General features: G+C 39.4%; 3 protein-coding genes across 6 annotated transcripts in view; 2 read left to right on the top strand and 1 right to left on the bottom strand.

Annotated features, from left to right (window-relative positions):
• Positions 1-2,203, top strand: part of pde8a (phosphodiesterase 8A) — a 30,791-nt gene extending 28,588 nt beyond the window's left edge. For both annotated transcript variants that reach the window (XM_029143486.3, XM_029143485.3), the window contains one exon: positions 154-2,203. In XM_029143486.3, the coding sequence (XP_028999319.1) occupies positions 154-260 (107 nt within the window). In that variant the 3' untranslated portion in view covers positions 261-2,203. The remainder of the gene's footprint in view (positions 1-153) is intronic.
• Positions 2,204-3,102: 899 nt separating this feature from the next.
• On the top strand, positions 3,103-9,976 carry LOC114851787 (KH homology domain-containing protein 4-like). Its single transcript, XM_029143490.3, has 14 exons — positions 3,103-3,265; positions 4,038-4,290; positions 4,380-4,499; positions 4,611-4,684; positions 5,272-5,324; positions 5,468-5,673; positions 6,149-6,357; positions 6,698-6,758; positions 7,019-7,076; positions 7,267-7,502; positions 7,833-7,928; positions 8,207-8,286; positions 8,360-8,484; positions 8,940-9,976. The coding sequence occupies exons 1-14, from the start codon at positions 3,237-3,239 to the stop codon at positions 9,053-9,055; spliced, it is 1,716 nt and encodes a 571-aa protein (XP_028999323.1). The 5' UTR covers positions 3,103-3,236; the 3' UTR covers positions 9,056-9,976.
• Positions 9,977-9,978: 2 nt separating this feature from the next.
• Positions 9,979-15,325, bottom strand: LOC114851786 (fibronectin type III and SPRY domain-containing protein 2). 3 transcript variants are annotated; one of them, XM_029143489.3, is made up of 13 exons: positions 15,301-15,325; positions 14,645-14,901; positions 14,327-14,422; positions 13,885-14,118; positions 13,772-13,794; positions 13,004-13,125; positions 12,600-12,764; positions 12,340-12,474; positions 12,068-12,221; positions 11,397-11,530; positions 11,016-11,148; positions 10,760-10,936; positions 9,979-10,297 (listed from the first exon to the last, which is right to left on the bottom strand). In XM_029143489.3, exons 2-13 carry the CDS (start codon positions 14,831-14,833, stop codon positions 10,048-10,050), a joined length of 1,812 nt encoding a protein of 603 aa, XP_028999322.1. In that variant the 5' UTR covers positions 14,834-14,901; positions 15,301-15,325; the 3' UTR covers positions 9,979-10,047. The 3 variants fall into 3 exon arrangements, with proteins under 3 accessions (XP_028999322.1, XP_055363535.1, XP_028999321.1); XM_055507560.1 differs by lacking the exon at positions 15,301-15,325 and adding an exon at positions 15,045-15,292 and having other exon boundaries at positions 14,520-14,901; XM_029143488.3 differs by lacking the exon at positions 15,301-15,325 and adding an exon at positions 15,045-15,292.
• Positions 15,326-15,754: the final 429 nt, after the last annotated feature.

Here is a 15,754-nt window from a genome sequence, read left to right as displayed (position 1 = left end):
TCACAATTAATGCAACAGTCAAATTAGAAACGGAACTATTGAAATTTAATTTAAAAATGCTTTTTTATCTGAATTTGTACACATCTGTGAACGTAACAACATACGACTTCAGTATGTTCTGTTAACCTCTACCTTTTATTGTGTTCTCACCAGCTTTTGCAGACCTTCCTAATCTTATGCAGCACTTGGACAACAATTTCAAGTACTGGAAAAGCCTGGATGAGAGGAAGCTGCACAGCCTGCGGCCGCCTCCAGAGTAGCTGCTGCAGGGTTTGGTCCTGCGAATCTGTAGTCCCCCCTTCTGCTGGGTTGTCTCCTCACTCTCTAGCAGCCCAACCAGCCAAAGGCCCTCCTCGCCTTCACTCTCCTGCTTCTGTAGCAAGCCAAGCATCCACATGTCCGTAGATGGAGAAACCACAGAAGGACTTCCCAACGGGCAGTTACAGCAGAAAACACTCCTGGCTGATAAAGATTGTGACAAGCAGACATGAACACACGTGATCCTTATAAACTTCTTGTGCCTCCCAGGCAATTTCTGTGTAGCTGGTAGATTGATATGACTGAGAGAGAGTCCTCACATGCCTCCTGGCAAAGCAGCCATCCCCTCATCGCCACACTGGCTTTCCTGTTTGCCTGAAGTTGCTGGTTTGGTAAAAACTGTTTTTTTCTACTGAAGTGAAAAACACTAGAGTAATGGATCGAAGAGTGGTCTGGATATGAATGTGTAAGGTCAACATCATCACCTTAGACCTCCAGCCCTGTGCTCCACACAAAGCAAGACTGCTCCTTCGGCCCATGGAGGTCACGTTATGAAAGAATAATTCACTGTTTTGGGGTATTTTTTTTCTTTGTTTGTTCTTGGCAATATTTTCGTTAGTCCATCAGAAACACATCCAACTTGACACATAGCTGTCACAAAAGTCATGCGGTAGGGGCATGCTTTGTTATTTGCATCTGGGAGTGGGTCCTTTATTTAGGCCAATGCTAAAAGATATAAATCCTTAATATCATGATCATAGATAACTAATTACAAGTGATTTGGTATGCAAAATATTTGGTATGTTCCATATTTTCTATTACAGAATAAATAAATGAATTAGTTAAATAAAAACAACAATTAATTTAAAGAGAGAGAGAAAAGCCAAAGTTGATGAAAACAAATACTGCAACTCTCGAAGAATTATTATTCATTAGAAGCACCATATTACACGTTTATTTTCATATCAGAAATGCAGCACCAGTTTGAATGAACACTTTTGTATTGCACTGTAAACAATATTATAAATGTCTACGTCTCAGTGATTTGTCCAGGGATGGGCTGTTGCATTGGAGAATAAGCTGTTATCGTTGATCATCAGGAGTTTATGCGTGTGCGTGTGTGTGGGTGTATTAATTGTTGCAACAGTCCCTAACTCTTGGTTTGTTGCTGTAAACCGCTTGGCATTTGACAACAGCAGAAATATGTGAAAAAAACATTTTGGACTTGAAATTTTTTTCCTCCCAGAAATTTTTGTATCTGGTTTATCCTACTGAAAAGACTGCCTTATTTTATACAATATTTATACAGTACATCCCACTGTGCAACTGCAACAGACATCTGGAGTTTTTATTATAACATAGTCAGAAGGTTATGTTCAAGTAAATCTCGATATTTTTATAGACAATGAATTTTACACTGGATTTGCAGCAAATGAGATCAACCATTCTAGCTATCTGAATACTTGTGATTTGGATGGCCACACGGAGCATGTAGACAGAGAACTACAGTAAATGGTTAAGAATGATGTGGATCGCAGAGTTGTCTATCACTGTCGTTAAACAGTCTCCTAGAGGGAAGCTTGCATTTACTTTGTTTTGTTTTGTTTAGTTAGTTTTTTTTTTAATCAGACACCATTCTACTTTGGCCACTTGTCCGACACCTTTATGCACAGAACCATGGTTTCAGATTAGGATACTAATATATGTTAAACATTGTTGCTTAATAAGAATATTTTGTCCTTAAACAGTATATAAATGCCATAACAGCTAAGCAAATGATGGTTAACAAGATGTATTGACCTCTGTTATTTTTGTTTCTCTCTAATGACAGAATTGTTCACTCGATCAGGGGATTTGTTTTTTATTCCTTCTGATTCATATCTTGGTCTGAAGGCACGGATTAAAATTAGAAACTATTCAATGAATAATAAAATAATATCAGTTATATGGTTGCACATGAATTTCTGTCACCTCATTCATGCATTCATTTTATCTGCCATACTGTGATTCTTTATTAGCTTGCGTTATGGCTTTTGCTATGTATTGAATATTTGCCCTGTTGGTGTCTGTTGGACTATTTGCCTGCTTTCTGTTATCTAAACCAAGAATGTGACTCTGCAACTACAACTAGATTTGGCTGGCTCAGACCCTGGACATCTACTGTATCTACTATCAAAACATACATTAGAAAATCAGATGAAATTGGTTTAATTTAATACTGAGATTGAACATTGAACAAATCAGGTGGGGACAGGAACGTTCATCTCTTTAGTTGACTGATTATTTATCATTTCAAGGACAATATACCTTTGGTTAGATCACTTTATTAACTCTGGTAAAGCAATGCTGAATCCAAATTGAAAAACTGTGAAGACATGTTCCCTTTATTGTTCATCATCAACATCAATAACAAAAGTCTTAAAAACTTGAACCACATAACGTTCAGATAATGGAGTAATCTACAGCTTTTGCATATAGTACATTTATAAAGTTACTATTCATTGTTATTTTCATGTAAAATGTGCCCACTCAGCAACATGACATCAATCACACACAGCATGTGACTTCTTCGTGGGTGTTGTTTTGCTGCTTTGTTTTGTTACAACAAAACAGTATATTGCGTATAAGTAGATGCGACTCACCATAATCAAAGCTTGAAGCTTACACTTATCGAGCACTATGTATCATTACCCTAATGTTCAGCGTACATTTTAGGTGCCATTTCTTTACAAGAAGGCTAATAGTCTGGTTTACATTAAGTTTACAAAACCAAAGTGAATGTTACGTCTTGCGAATAAAAAACAGAAGCGAAGTGTTACGTCACACGCGGAGTTCAGCTTCCGCTATAAGACTTTGCGACAAGTCGTTAAAAGAAGTCGACGACGTCTGAGAGCAGCTCTATGGCTTCTGTTGTCCGGCGTAAACCAAATTAGAAACGGTTTGAGTTTTTTACATTTCAGGTTTATTGGAGTCGTGCTATGTCTTCGGGGATGACTAGGCAAACTGCGTAAGTATCAGTTACGTTGGTATTTTCTACAACATGAACTGGAGTACTCTTACACGAGCTACAATAGCAGGTTAGCCAGCTAAACTAATGTTAGCCACAGTGCTTGTTCAGTTGAATGCGTTGGCTAACAGCTAACTGTGACATAATCTCAGAGGCTAGTTAGCATACGTACTCGTGGTCTTTTGTTTAAGTGATTAAAGTGAGATCAAATCGGTTATTTCGAGTTTTTTTTTCTCGGATTATTCCAACACCACATTAATAAACAATTTAGCATTTACTACGGACGATAATTCAGTAGAAACGTCTTAAAATGTGACCCAAACTTGCCAATTTAGCTTGCACTGGTTTGGTATTCGCAATACGATATCGCGATATCATACGTATCGTTTAAAGTCATCCAACGCTGTTTTAGCACGTAATGCTCAATGTGTTAATGTTGTCGTTATTTTTTAAGAATAAGAGTTCTCGAATGAGGCGTTGGCTGTTTAAGAGCTTTGCTTGAAATAATCGCTTTTTCATGAAGTGTTTGACTTTATCATTCGAATAAACAAGAACACAGTAAATAGATCTTTATTTTGTAGACCACGCGGGTCAAGTTATATGGATAACTAACTTGGATAAACATGCTTTCTTTAAGTTTTTCTTATAGATGTTTCATCTTAAAACTGAAATAATCTCATGGAATATGGAAAAGTTTATTTCACTTTGCTTGTCTTAAAATGGTAAAATTAAATTTTATTCAAATGTTTACGTTGACATTTGTGATTCTTAGGTGCCTATCCAGCAGATGGGATCAGCCAGCCCAGCCTAAACAGACTGTAGATGTAAGGCAACAAAGGATTTGTGAAAATGCAGCTGTCCCTTTATCAGGAGTCATCAGCACTGCCAGTCCAAACAGTACGCAGCCACCACAAATGGGAGAAAAGTCAGGAGGAGTTGAAATGGCTGCAGCCATGGCTGCTAAAATAAATGCCATGTTAATGGCCAAAGGAAAGCTGTTAACACCTCCACCATTACTTGCAAAGGTACACACAGCATTCATAATGTTGTATTATATACCTTGATTATGGAATCATTAGAGGATTTCAATTCATTTGGACTCTTACTCTTTTAGACACCTCATAGTGTGCCTGTGCCAGCTGCAACCGAAGAGATGGTGGTCACAGAGGTTGACATAAATGATGTACCGTTGAATTGCAGGGACCTTCTTACAAAAGGCAAAACACAGGAGGAGGTAAGGTTGATTTTTAATGGGTGTATTAAGAGTAACTCACAGTGCTAGTTTAAAAAAAAGTGAAAAAACATCACAGGCTGCTTTAAATATCAAACTCCTCATCTTTTTCAGATTCGACAGGTCAGTGGAGCTGTTGTCTCAACGAAAGGTCACTACATGAATGACACTGAGAAGGACAAAGGACGGTAAGATTTTTATAGTCTTTCCTTCTGGACAAAATGTGTACTTGGACATCAGTTTTGATGCCACATGGTATCCATAGTAATTGTTAGAGGTGGTCTATTAGCGAGATAATTGTAAACATGCCAAATCAGTATTGGTGCAGATAAACTGAGTCAAGATCTAGTCATACCTTTATTAAACTCCTAACTTGCATGATTTACTGTGGTGCTGCTTGTTCATAGCAGCCTGTACAGTGCATATGATCCTTCAGAGAAAAAAATAGTTTGTGAAAGTGAACTTGCATGTTACTGAAGAGTGGCTAAAACTGTAGTTCAAACACTAATGCTATCCAAAAATGATTTTTTTTATACTAGATACTCTAGTACATGATGCTTAGATCAGATGGGAGCTTCTGGTTATGTTCTGCCCTGACACTCCAATAAACATTTAAAATAATAAGAAAATGTCAATGTTTTGACATAATGTAAAGAATCAAAAACCAGCAAATAAAGCAATCGGTCACTTGTTATTCCATAATACTAAATGTAAAGTTCAACATTAGCTTGAAGTTTTGTGTTGTCCATGATAAATCTGATTTGCTGTCTTTTAGACAAATACCTCTGTATTTGCATGTCCAGGGAAAGACTCAAGACGAGGTCAATAGTAAGTAGCCTTTTTTTTTTTTTTTTTTTTTTTTTTTTTTAGTATGAACTAGTATGAATGGTGCAACTTTTGTACTGTAACCTTTTTAACAGAAGTTGAACACTTGATGTCTGAAAGACACTGTTTACATTTTACTACTTTAGAGGCCGTGATGAGGATAAAGGAGATAATTTCTGAGGATGTGTTGAGGGCCTCTGCAGCATCGGGAGGACAACAGGTTCCTATAATGCCCCCACTTACACTCTACCCTCAGCCTCCTCGGCCCGTTGTTCCTTCACCTGTGCCCCGTATGCCTATCACCAGCACAGTTCCAGGCCAGGGACATCGGCCTGCAGCGCCACATACAGGGGTAAGATTTGGGCATGAGTCCTAAACTTTAAGCTGTTCAGGAAAAAGAAACCTAATGAAGCCTAGACATATTTTCACAGGATAAAGGTGGCGTGATTTTAAAGTGTATCTTCAGCTATTCAAAGTATTTCACTATACTATACTGATACAGTGTTTGCTACTTAGATGACAAGCATGTGGATATAATGTCCATAGTAGTGAATAAATGAGGGAATCATTTTCGACCAAGTCCAGATCCCTCAACCTGTTCGGGGTCTAGATTTATCAAGTGGAGGTAAAGAAAGTGAGGCAATTGGAGACTCTGTTGCTTTTACTGATACCCACCTCCCAAATAAAGTTGCAGAGAGAACATCCCTGGTTTACAGAGAAAAGCCATGGATCACTGCATCTGCTTACAAAGTCTGCTTCTTATTTTACCACTGTAGTTTTCAATAAAGAAGCATTTTATTAACTTGCATGCTTTGTCTCACCCTCAGAGTTTTGTGCATACAAAGATATTTGTGGGTCTGGACCAAGCGTTGCCTTTGTTCAATGTAAAAGAAAAGGTTGAGGGCCCAGCAGGCTCCTACCTGAGTCACATCCAGACCGAAACTGGTGCTCGTGTCTTCCTCAGGGGAAAAGGTTCTGGCTACGTTGAACAGGCTTCTAAACGAGAGTCTTTTGAGCCTCTTTATGTCTATATCAGGTATGTTTAGAACACTCATTTCGCAGACTAATAAATTTGGGATTTAAATTAATTTTTTTCACATGAATGTGCTGATGGCAAATAAGTAATATGAGCTGACAACTGACAGTCTGGACAAGACTAAATAATACTGCACATAATATAAACAATAGATCTGTATAGAACTACTGTTTATCGAATTACTACACTTTTTGTTGGTTTAGAAATATGTATTTAAATCAATTTAGTTTTTGCTGAAAGCCCTGATTTTCTCTTAATTGTTAAATAATAGATTTTTTTTCCCTCTCTAGTTACCATAGTTGGCTTATGTTCATTCTTGTTTTGGTCACTTGTTTTGCAGCCACCCAAATGCAACTGGTTTGGAGGCAGCGAAGAAACTAACGGAGAGCCTACTGGAAACTGTAAGTATGACAAATTGTCCTTGTGAATAGCCCTTTAAAGTTAAACAAGTCCAAACGGAGGTATAAGAAGGTGAAACTATTAAAGCAAATGGTTTTCACTGATACCCACCTCCAAAAGTGAAAGTGGTAGTGTGAACCGCCTGATCTCCAGACATAGGTTCTGAGTGCTCTGCACCTACCCACAAAACAAGCCTTCCTAAGTATAAATCACTGTCCTTTGCAGATTTGAATCTAGCTTTCTAAAGATTATCTTTTTTCAGGTGAGGGCTGAACATGCCAAGTTGGTGTCCACGTACACAGCCACGGGCTCCACACAGCGTAAGTATTCTTTTAAGTCTTGTAACTAAACTAGCAATACCCTGCCAAGAGACAAAACATCAACTGCCTGCATTGTTGTTGTAATTAATCCACCCTTGACATCTTTAGTGGGTCGAAAATAGTTGTAGCACCCTGTTATTAATTTACATGATTTATGCCATTAACTCCACATTCTATACTTTTATTGCAGCATACGCAGCACATGGATTTCCACCTAATAGCAATTACTCTAGCCAGGGATCCTGGTATAACTACCCAGCAAATGGTTACGCTGGCGGCTATTCAGCGTACCCAGGAGACGGTGGTTATTGGAGTAATGCAAATGGTCCCCCAAGTCATTCTAACATGTCGACAAACCCTCCATCTTCTCAGGCAATGGTTCAGTATCCAGTGTGTCCAAGGAAATCACATCCCTATCTTGTTCAGGTAATTACTGAATGATGTCATTTTGTTATTTTAGGTGTGACTCTTGAAGGATCCATACAGCAGGGCAAGCAAGGAAGGTAGTCAAACTAGTGCTCTGTTATGCGGATCCTGCCTACAAGCTAATTTTATCCTTGGATGACTCTAATGTGTAGTAGATAGAAGATTGTTGCTTAAGAGTCTCCCATAACTTCTACACACACACAGTTGGCACCCTGACCTTTGACATGAGATTGGGACATTTGAAAGTTGTCAACAGCTTTAAAGCAATTTTAGTTTTTCAAAAACCCTGGTGCAGGATCAATGTGTATCTGTTGGTTTGTTCTGTCCAAGGATCCTGACAGCAGTGAGTCCACGGAACCTGAAGGATCCATAAATGACTCGGAAAGCCCAAAACGTCATTTCCAGGAAGGTGCTAAGGAAGACCAGGTTAGCTGGAAAAGGCATACATATTACCAAAAGATACTGGTCGTTGGCTGCAGACCATACCAGAACAGTAATGCCTACATTTTATGCCATCATTGCTTGATTTTTTTTATTTTTATTTTTTTTAAAAGAGCAAGCAGCGTAGTGAATATGTAGTAAAAAATATGAGGACACTTTTTTTTAACTTTTTTTTTTTTTTAACTTTTGACTTCCCAAATCACATGCTTTCTGACATTTCTATAGTTTACCACTTTTTTTTTTTCTTCTTCTTTCCTGTGTAGCCTGACAGCCATTCACCAGAGAGCCCTGCATATCTGGAGCCTGCACTTCCCACCTCTAGTGAGGAAACAGTAGTGGAAAGGTCCGTGAATAGGTTTAATTGCCTTTGGCTATTATGTTTTATGAACTGTACATAATGATGTTTCTCTGACCAGGTTTCTGATGCCGCCACCACCGCTACCTCCTTCTGTTGCTGCTGCTCCTGCTGTACGCAAAAGGCAGAGACATGGGATGACAGATGATGATCCAGCCACTGTTAACAGCACCACCGCGTCAGTGGGTATGCACTTTTGTTTCTCTCTCCCCCCCCCCCCGCCCCCCAAATCATTCTGATATTGTGAATACTTAAACAATTTCGTCTGTGGAGTTGCCTGTCACATGAAATGGCATCTTCCCTCATGGAGGAATGGAGTGGAGACCTGTGTGCATATATCCATTGGTAGAACTCACTAACATCTTCTTCTTGTATATGTGTTTTTTTTTTTTTGTCTTTTCCTTGTTTTCTCTCTCAACATGTGTTCCTGGACCTGCCTGTTTTGGATGTGTGCTGTGCTGCCGTTTCATTTGATATCTTCCCTCCCTTGGCCGTGGATCAAACCAACTCAAAAACCACCGCTAACATGGGGCTCCTCAATGGGTTTCCATTTTGTTTTCTTCTCTTGCTTTGTCTCTCTCCCCTCTCCTCTATGTCCCCCACTTTCTGTTTTTCTCTCTGTTTTAATTATGTCCTCACAGGTTTTCAAGAGGTGGAATGCAAGAAGTCTAAAGTTGAGGATGCATCATGGCTAGTGCCCTATGGAGGAGATTCGTCCGATGAAGAGGAGGACAGGCCACACAGCAGTAAGACATGACTCCTAACACCTGCCCTTCCCTTTCCTTATTGTCCAGGATACCTGCAGACCCAAGGTCTACATTCAGCACATCAACATGGGTCTCAGACCCAAAATCCACCGCCCTCCCCACCCCCCAAAAAAGAAAAAGCAACCTCTTGTTGTTGGTTTTTAAACTGTTCTTGAATTAAACTTTTTTTCCCCCTGCTTAAATTTGACAGATTTTCAGTTTCCAAAAAATTTGTCGATGTAAGGACTTTAAGGTGACCAGTCTTTACACACTGCTGGGTCAACAGTGGTTTTGTATGTGTAATACTGAAGTCATTTTATTGAAAGCCTTTAAAACCACATTTCATTTTAATTTTGGTTTTATGCATCTGAGTGGATTTCTATAATCCCTACTACACTGATTGTAAAACTGTTGGTTTTAGTTTCAAGGCATATTTAAATACATGCCCACCTATATAGCACATGTAAGTGTTGCTAGTGTGTCAACAAGTTCATTGTTTGTGTTTGTAATTAATTTGATTTTTTTTTTTCCTCCAAAAATTCATTGCCAACCTTCTAAGTGGCTGAGCATTTTAACTAAGGCCACTATTCATCAGGATAGGTCGAGAAAGGCAAAGCACGTCTTGGACCATTTTAACAGTGTGGTAGTCACTACAATGGATTTTTTTTCTTTTCTTTTTTTTTTTTTTTAAAGGCAAATAAGACTTTTTATTTAAAAATTTCTCCCCCAGGAGTATTTTTTTTCCCTGGTGCATCATTTTTGTTAATGATAAAAGGCTCACTTTCGTTTTATTTGAAATCCAACACTTGGTCTGCTGCATTCATTGATGATTTGAATACATGTTGTAAAATTCAGTGAAACATTTTCTTATCTTGGAAAATGGTGTATGCCTGTTCCCATGGAATACTATAATAAAAACCAGAAACACCTCCTCTTGGAATCCTAGACATTTTTTATATTGCTGAGGTTGACAGATACAGACTACAAAATCTGGTGCTTATTCTCAGATAAATATGTATCTGGGGGCCTCTATGCCATTGTGTACCGTAAGAGCTCCTGGGTTGTCTAGACTGAAGCAGGGGTAGACATAGTTTTGGAAATGACAGTTAAAAGTGTGTAGATGTTGCGCCAGATCCACGTTGAAGAAGGACAGAGTCCCCCTGTCGTAGTCCAGTGCCACTCCTATTCTAACTGGATTCACTGTTATTCTCAAGTCGAGACTCCACCCGTTGTGCAGAAATTCATATTTGTGCCTGGAGATAAAAGAGCCATGTTATTACCTGTACGCCAAAAGATTTCTAAATATAAACGCCAATTTATCTTGTGAAGGAGAAGCTGTTTTAATGAGCTGCAGGATTTGAAATGGCTGCAGATTAAAGAAAACAAGACGTGTGATTGATAATTTCTGTGTAGGCAGAATCACCAAGAAAACAACTAGAATAGAAGTCATTGACATAGATCATTCAACTAGCTTTTGTTCCAAGTTGAGTTGTCATGGCAATGCTGACAGAAACATTCATTGGACAATGTCTGCCTTCAATATATAATATAGTTCTTTTGGGGGGGGCTTGGAAAAGGAACATTTTCAGGTGGCTAAAAATACTTTGCCCAGTTACCACCAACTCCAGTAGTAGTCCCCCTCAGCATCAGTTTACTAATTTAAATATTGGAATGGCTGAGAAATATACATTTGAGTAATTTTAGGGAATTTGTACCTGGATGGACTAAGAATGTGCATCATGCACCAGGAGGTATTGTTGGCTCCAAGGTACGAGTTTCTCTCAGTGTCCTCATAAGCAACGCCAATTCTATATTCTGTTCCATCATCCACCTCCACTTCCCAGTAATGTCTTCCTCGCACTGGAATCAGGTCCCCCAAGACAGCTACACATCTGTACACAATTAATTGATTAATTGAATGACATCTTTCTTCAAAGCATATGTGCTCGCCTCAGAAGTTGCCAACTTTACCTGGTGAAAGTATTCTCATCTAAGGCCATAGCACTAATGGGCAATTCTTCATCTCCATAAAACATGGTGAAGCCATCTTCAGACATGGACAGACAAGGATGGGCCGTTTCCTCCATCAGGTAGAACAGCGTACCTGGAACATGTACTCAACTCAAGCAATCCTCTGGGATCATATTATTTATAGAAACATGATCATTTGATGTCACAATTATAGGAACGACTTGTACTACAGGAATACTTTCACTTTTGAGCCTAGTACTTTGCATTTTCTGAAATGCAAAGTACTAGGTAATGTGATCATTTTATTCACTGGCATTTCTACTTAGGTAAATCGTGAATGTATGTTCCAACACTAGCTAAAAGTGCCCATATCATTCTGACCTGTTGTAGAGATGGTCAAGACTTCACTCCTGTCGCTTTGCCCCCCAATGTTGACAGCTTTAACAGAGATTAGGTAACGCTGTCCTGCCTGCAGCTGGATCAGACACTGACAGGTGGGCACAGCTACTATTGACCTAGAGGGTGACCCGATGGCAGAGAAGTCTCATCACTTTGGTAAAAATATATCAAATCATGGCCTGATAAAAAGTTTAGGATTATCATTTGTTTGAAGTAACCATTAGTCCAACAACATCTGAAATTATTGGGAACTGGGACACTGAAATATGTGGGCCCATCTCCAAAAGACAATTAAGGTTTCACTGTGCAAAGAAATGGCTTTATTGTGACCTAAGTAAAAATGAAAATGACCCCAAATGCAAGGACAACATTTCAACTGAGGACACCAGAGCTGCAGGAGCTGAGGCTAAGAATAGATGTTCTGGGACAGAGTGCTTTGATTCAGCTGCTCTACAATGAAGGGGCCTTGAAAGTTTCAGGTATGCGCTAATGCTGGTTGTTTTTGGCTATAGTGAATCCAAAGCTGTAAAAGGCAGCTCAATCAAAATGAATGTGGCTGACCCACTGCATATGTAGTATCTGATTTAATTATGCGTAAGCTTGTTAAAACTTGGAAACCACAATTAACCGTAGTTGTATGATAAGGTTCTTACTCAGTAACACCACTCGTGGAGCTATCCGTTCCTATCGCACTGAGCTCCACAGTGTAAGAGTCTACTGGGTTGGTGTTTCCTGACTCCCAGCGGACCAGGGCAGCCTCTGGACAGCTGCTACACTCCCTGAGCTTGATGACGGGAGTCGATGGCACTGGGAAGACAAGATTTTGAATTTAAGTTACAGAATGCACGGACAAATTTTAGGGGTCATCGGGAAAACAACAGTTTACTGGCAACATATTTAGCTGCAGGAACGTGTCATTTACAACCTGTCATGTATAGGGCTTTCTCACTAGCCGGACTTATGCCTGTGGTGTTGGTAGCAGTCACCCAAAGCTCATATTGGGCATTGGGCAGCAGGTCTATCACAGTACAGTGGGTCTCCTTCACTTTCACCTTGCTTACTGAAAAGGAAGCAGACTGGTCACTAGTGTCCTTCATCAAAAGCAAAGATTCCCATGCCAGAAAAAAATATTTCAACAGTACATGGTGTTGGCATCAATGTGTAGCCAGAGTATCTCTATTCTACCATGTGGTGCACTGGTGCTGTCTGCAAGTGTGTCCTCTAGCACAGGTCTGTAGTAAAGCTCGTAATACTCCACTGTATCATCAGAGAACAGGCTCCAGCAAACACGAAGGGAGGTCTGTGTGGCAGAGTTGGGCATCTGTGGGTTGATCACTGGGGCAGATGGAGCTGTATTCATATTGGAGACATTTTTATTAAAATATGGTACCATTGTTGTGAGAGAGTGAAAGAGGTAAGTAAAGGTAGACTGTGGGTGATTCTTTATCCGGACCTATTCTTGAAGATTGTTAAAAATTAAAGGCCTTCTAATCTTATAGAAGTAAATAAATACAATTATAGGTTATACAAAATCCTTTGATTACATGTGAGTTAGTTGACAGACAGGGCAGGTAAAAAAGAAGTCCAACCTGGAACGACATTGATGGAGTCCATCATAGTTTTGACATCCGACAGGTCAGCAAGAGGTGTGGTGAACTCAAGATGTGTGGATAATGTGAAGTCAGTTTCCTCTTTTGCAAAGTCCTCAATTCTATCAGAGATTGAAAGAAATAAAAAAACAAGCTCGGATTACCATGTTTCAGGTAAAACAGCTTGCATCATATCATCCGTCAAGAGTCTGGATAAACGAATGAGTTAGTTTTTTTGTTTGAACTGAGTGCTCCAGACTGTAGACCACTCATTTTTCCAAGAACGTTAATGATTTAACAGCCCAGTTTTAGTCCTCAGTTGTCATTATAACTCTCCAGCCCAGTGTCAAACCATGCATCTCAACACTCTGCATAGTGTGTGGACTAAAACACATGCACATGTTGTTTACAGCCTGGATGTTTATCTTAATAAGCCTTAACCCTTTGAGGGGACACACTGGTGTTGTTTGACGATGTGACTACTGACAGAAGCATGAGGATAAATTGCATATGCTATTTTTTAAAGACAATCCTATCATTTAGAATTATGTCAGGTTTTATTGTGTGTATGAAGACTGCTGTAATTCCTTAAACATCTATATCAGTGTAGTTACACCTAAAAACAAATCACCATTCCATTACATATGGAACTTGTCTCAAACAGGCAAATGCACAAATACAATATTAGTTCAGTGCCATCAAGACTTTTTTTTTAACACAGCAGGCACTGCACCATGTGACACACTCACTGCACATCACCATAATTACCTTCTAATGGCTGGCATAACAGCCTGGAAATAGGTCAAAGAACATAGCACATCTTTTTTGTTTTTGTCATACAACAGTAAACTTTACATTCTAATGACAGACAAGTTAGGAACCTTCAGGAAAATCCTCTTGTCCTGGTAGCGGTGGATTTCCTGAGCTGCCTCGATGAGCTCCTTGGAGGCGTCCAGTGCCTGACCACAAGCCAGCAGCTGATTGTACAGACTTTCCAGTTTACTTTTCTTCTCCTCCTCCAGTCCAGCCGACCTGTCGTCACATCTCTGAGACAGCGCCTGTAGCACGTCATTGTAGTGCTGCTCTAAGTGCTGCTCCCGGCGCCCAAAATTCTCCTACACAATAATATATTAACACAGTCAGAGAGGTACATGGTTGCTATGCATCAGGAATAATATGAAACAAACAAGTTCAGGCCCTTTACAAGATACACAAATATTTATCCTAAGGCTATGAACTTAATATAATGTTACAAAAATTGTAGTTTCAGTAATACATTTCAAAACAAATGTATCACTAAACTAAAACTGTCAGGATATTAACCTCCACTGTGAGAAAGATTTCCTCCAGATGACTGGCGAAGTTTTCCATTTCAGCAATCTTTCCTTGCAATTGATTCCTAATTGTGTTGATTGCACACTGCAAAAAATAATAAAGTCACACATTTACTTTTTGCTCAAGTGTGTTTTTTGGGGGTATATAAATAAAATGTTTGGGTGTTTTCACTATTCCTTACATTTATTGGATGCTGGTACCATATATTTGCTGCTATTTAGACCAAGATGCCTTTAAAGTGATTTAAAGCGCATAAAAATGTTTGACTCGTATGCCAGGGAATAAAGGCTGCGCTAAGGTCCCTACCTGAGTTCCCCCCTCATTGAACACGTCATCATTATCACCATCATCTGCACCAGTGGAAGATGGAGGGCTGTCTTCACAGGGCTCAAAGCGAAGGGACTCGTTGGTGTTGACAGAAAATCTGGGAGCTGCCCTACCTTCTCTGGATGAAACCACACTGTGGATCTCCATGTTGCTTGATTCTCTGCTCATGTCCTGGTGCTTTGCATCCTCGGCAATTACTTTCAGCCTGGCTCCGCTAATCTCAATGAGGAAAGTTACTGCAGGAGGACAAACGTACACCACAGAGGTCAGATTGCATTCCCTAATCTGCCATTAACAATATATACTAAATATTCTGCAACAAAAAATGACACATGACATTAACATGACATGTGAGATCACAATATCATACTGTTCATACCTGGACCAAATCAAAATGAAAATTTGTGAATAAGCAGCTGATAACAAATCTGCATAATTTATAAAAAGGATAATACATGCTCTAAGCAACCATCTAACACCGACGTTTGTGTCCGATCATTCAGCAATGTAAGCAGTCCAACCCCACCCAGAAGCTGAAACAAAAATAGATGAGGCTCAGACTGCTCAGATATCACTGGTGTCAAACACTAGAGCAGGAAAATTAGTTCAACATTAAGTTTACATGCAATTATTACTATTTAGATAGCGCGGCTGTGTTTGTAGTCTCTGAAAAGGTTGTGATTGGTGATAGTTTTAGGTGTAACGCTGTAACTTTGCCTTAATAATAAGAGGTGGAATTCCCCACACGTGATTCAAAGGTCAAAGTTGAACGCGTTACAGGGCACTGTGGTGCCTTCATGTAACTCGGAAAACTTAACAGTCGCCATAGAAACTCGTTTGAACGACCATTCCGGGGAGATATTGTCCGAATTACATTCCGAGTTACATTTTTGTGATAATGCTATAATAACCGAATTCATAAACTGATTTTGACTACTGGTGATCTGAAAAGACCTCGAGGAGCAGCGATTTATTGTATTCTATAAGACATTTATCTGTAAAAATGTGTACTTGAGCGATGTTTATAGTTGTGGCAAACTATCTAAAGGTTTTGTTTAATGTGATATACGAGTACATATGAAGACAATG

Source organism: Betta splendens, chromosome 3, assembly GCF_900634795.4.
Source record: "Betta splendens chromosome 3, fBetSpl5.4, whole genome shotgun sequence".
Classification (NCBI taxonomy): Eukaryota; Metazoa; Chordata; class Actinopteri; order Anabantiformes; family Osphronemidae; genus Betta; species Betta splendens.
Note: the sequence above shows the minus strand (reverse complement) of the source record. Positions and strands in the feature narration are given on the sequence as shown.

Bases quoted from the DNA above. Each gene is read 5' to 3' on its own strand.
- LOC114851786 (XM_029143489.3), bottom strand. From the start codon at position 14,833: ATGAGCAGAGAATCAAGCAACATGGAGATCCACAGTGTGGTTTCATCC. The intron at 11,531-12,067 runs GTAAGAACCTTA...GTCACCCTCTAG, and splicing joins TCCACGAGTGGTGTTACTGA to GTCAATAGTAGCTGTGCCCA. The intron at 10,937-11,015 runs GTAAAGTTGGCA...AATTGTGTACAG, and splicing joins GATGAGAATACTTTCACCAG to ATGTGTAGCTGTCTTGGGGG.
- LOC114851787 (XM_029143490.3), top strand. From the start codon at position 3,237: ATGTCTTCGGGGATGACTAGGCAAACTGC. The intron at 4,685-5,271 runs GTAAGATTTTTA...GCTGTCTTTTAG, and splicing joins ACTGAGAAGGACAAAGGACG to ACAAATACCTCTGTATTTGC. The intron at 7,929-8,206 runs GTTAGCTGGAAA...TTTCCTGTGTAG, and splicing joins AAGGTGCTAAGGAAGACCAG to CCTGACAGCCATTCACCAGA.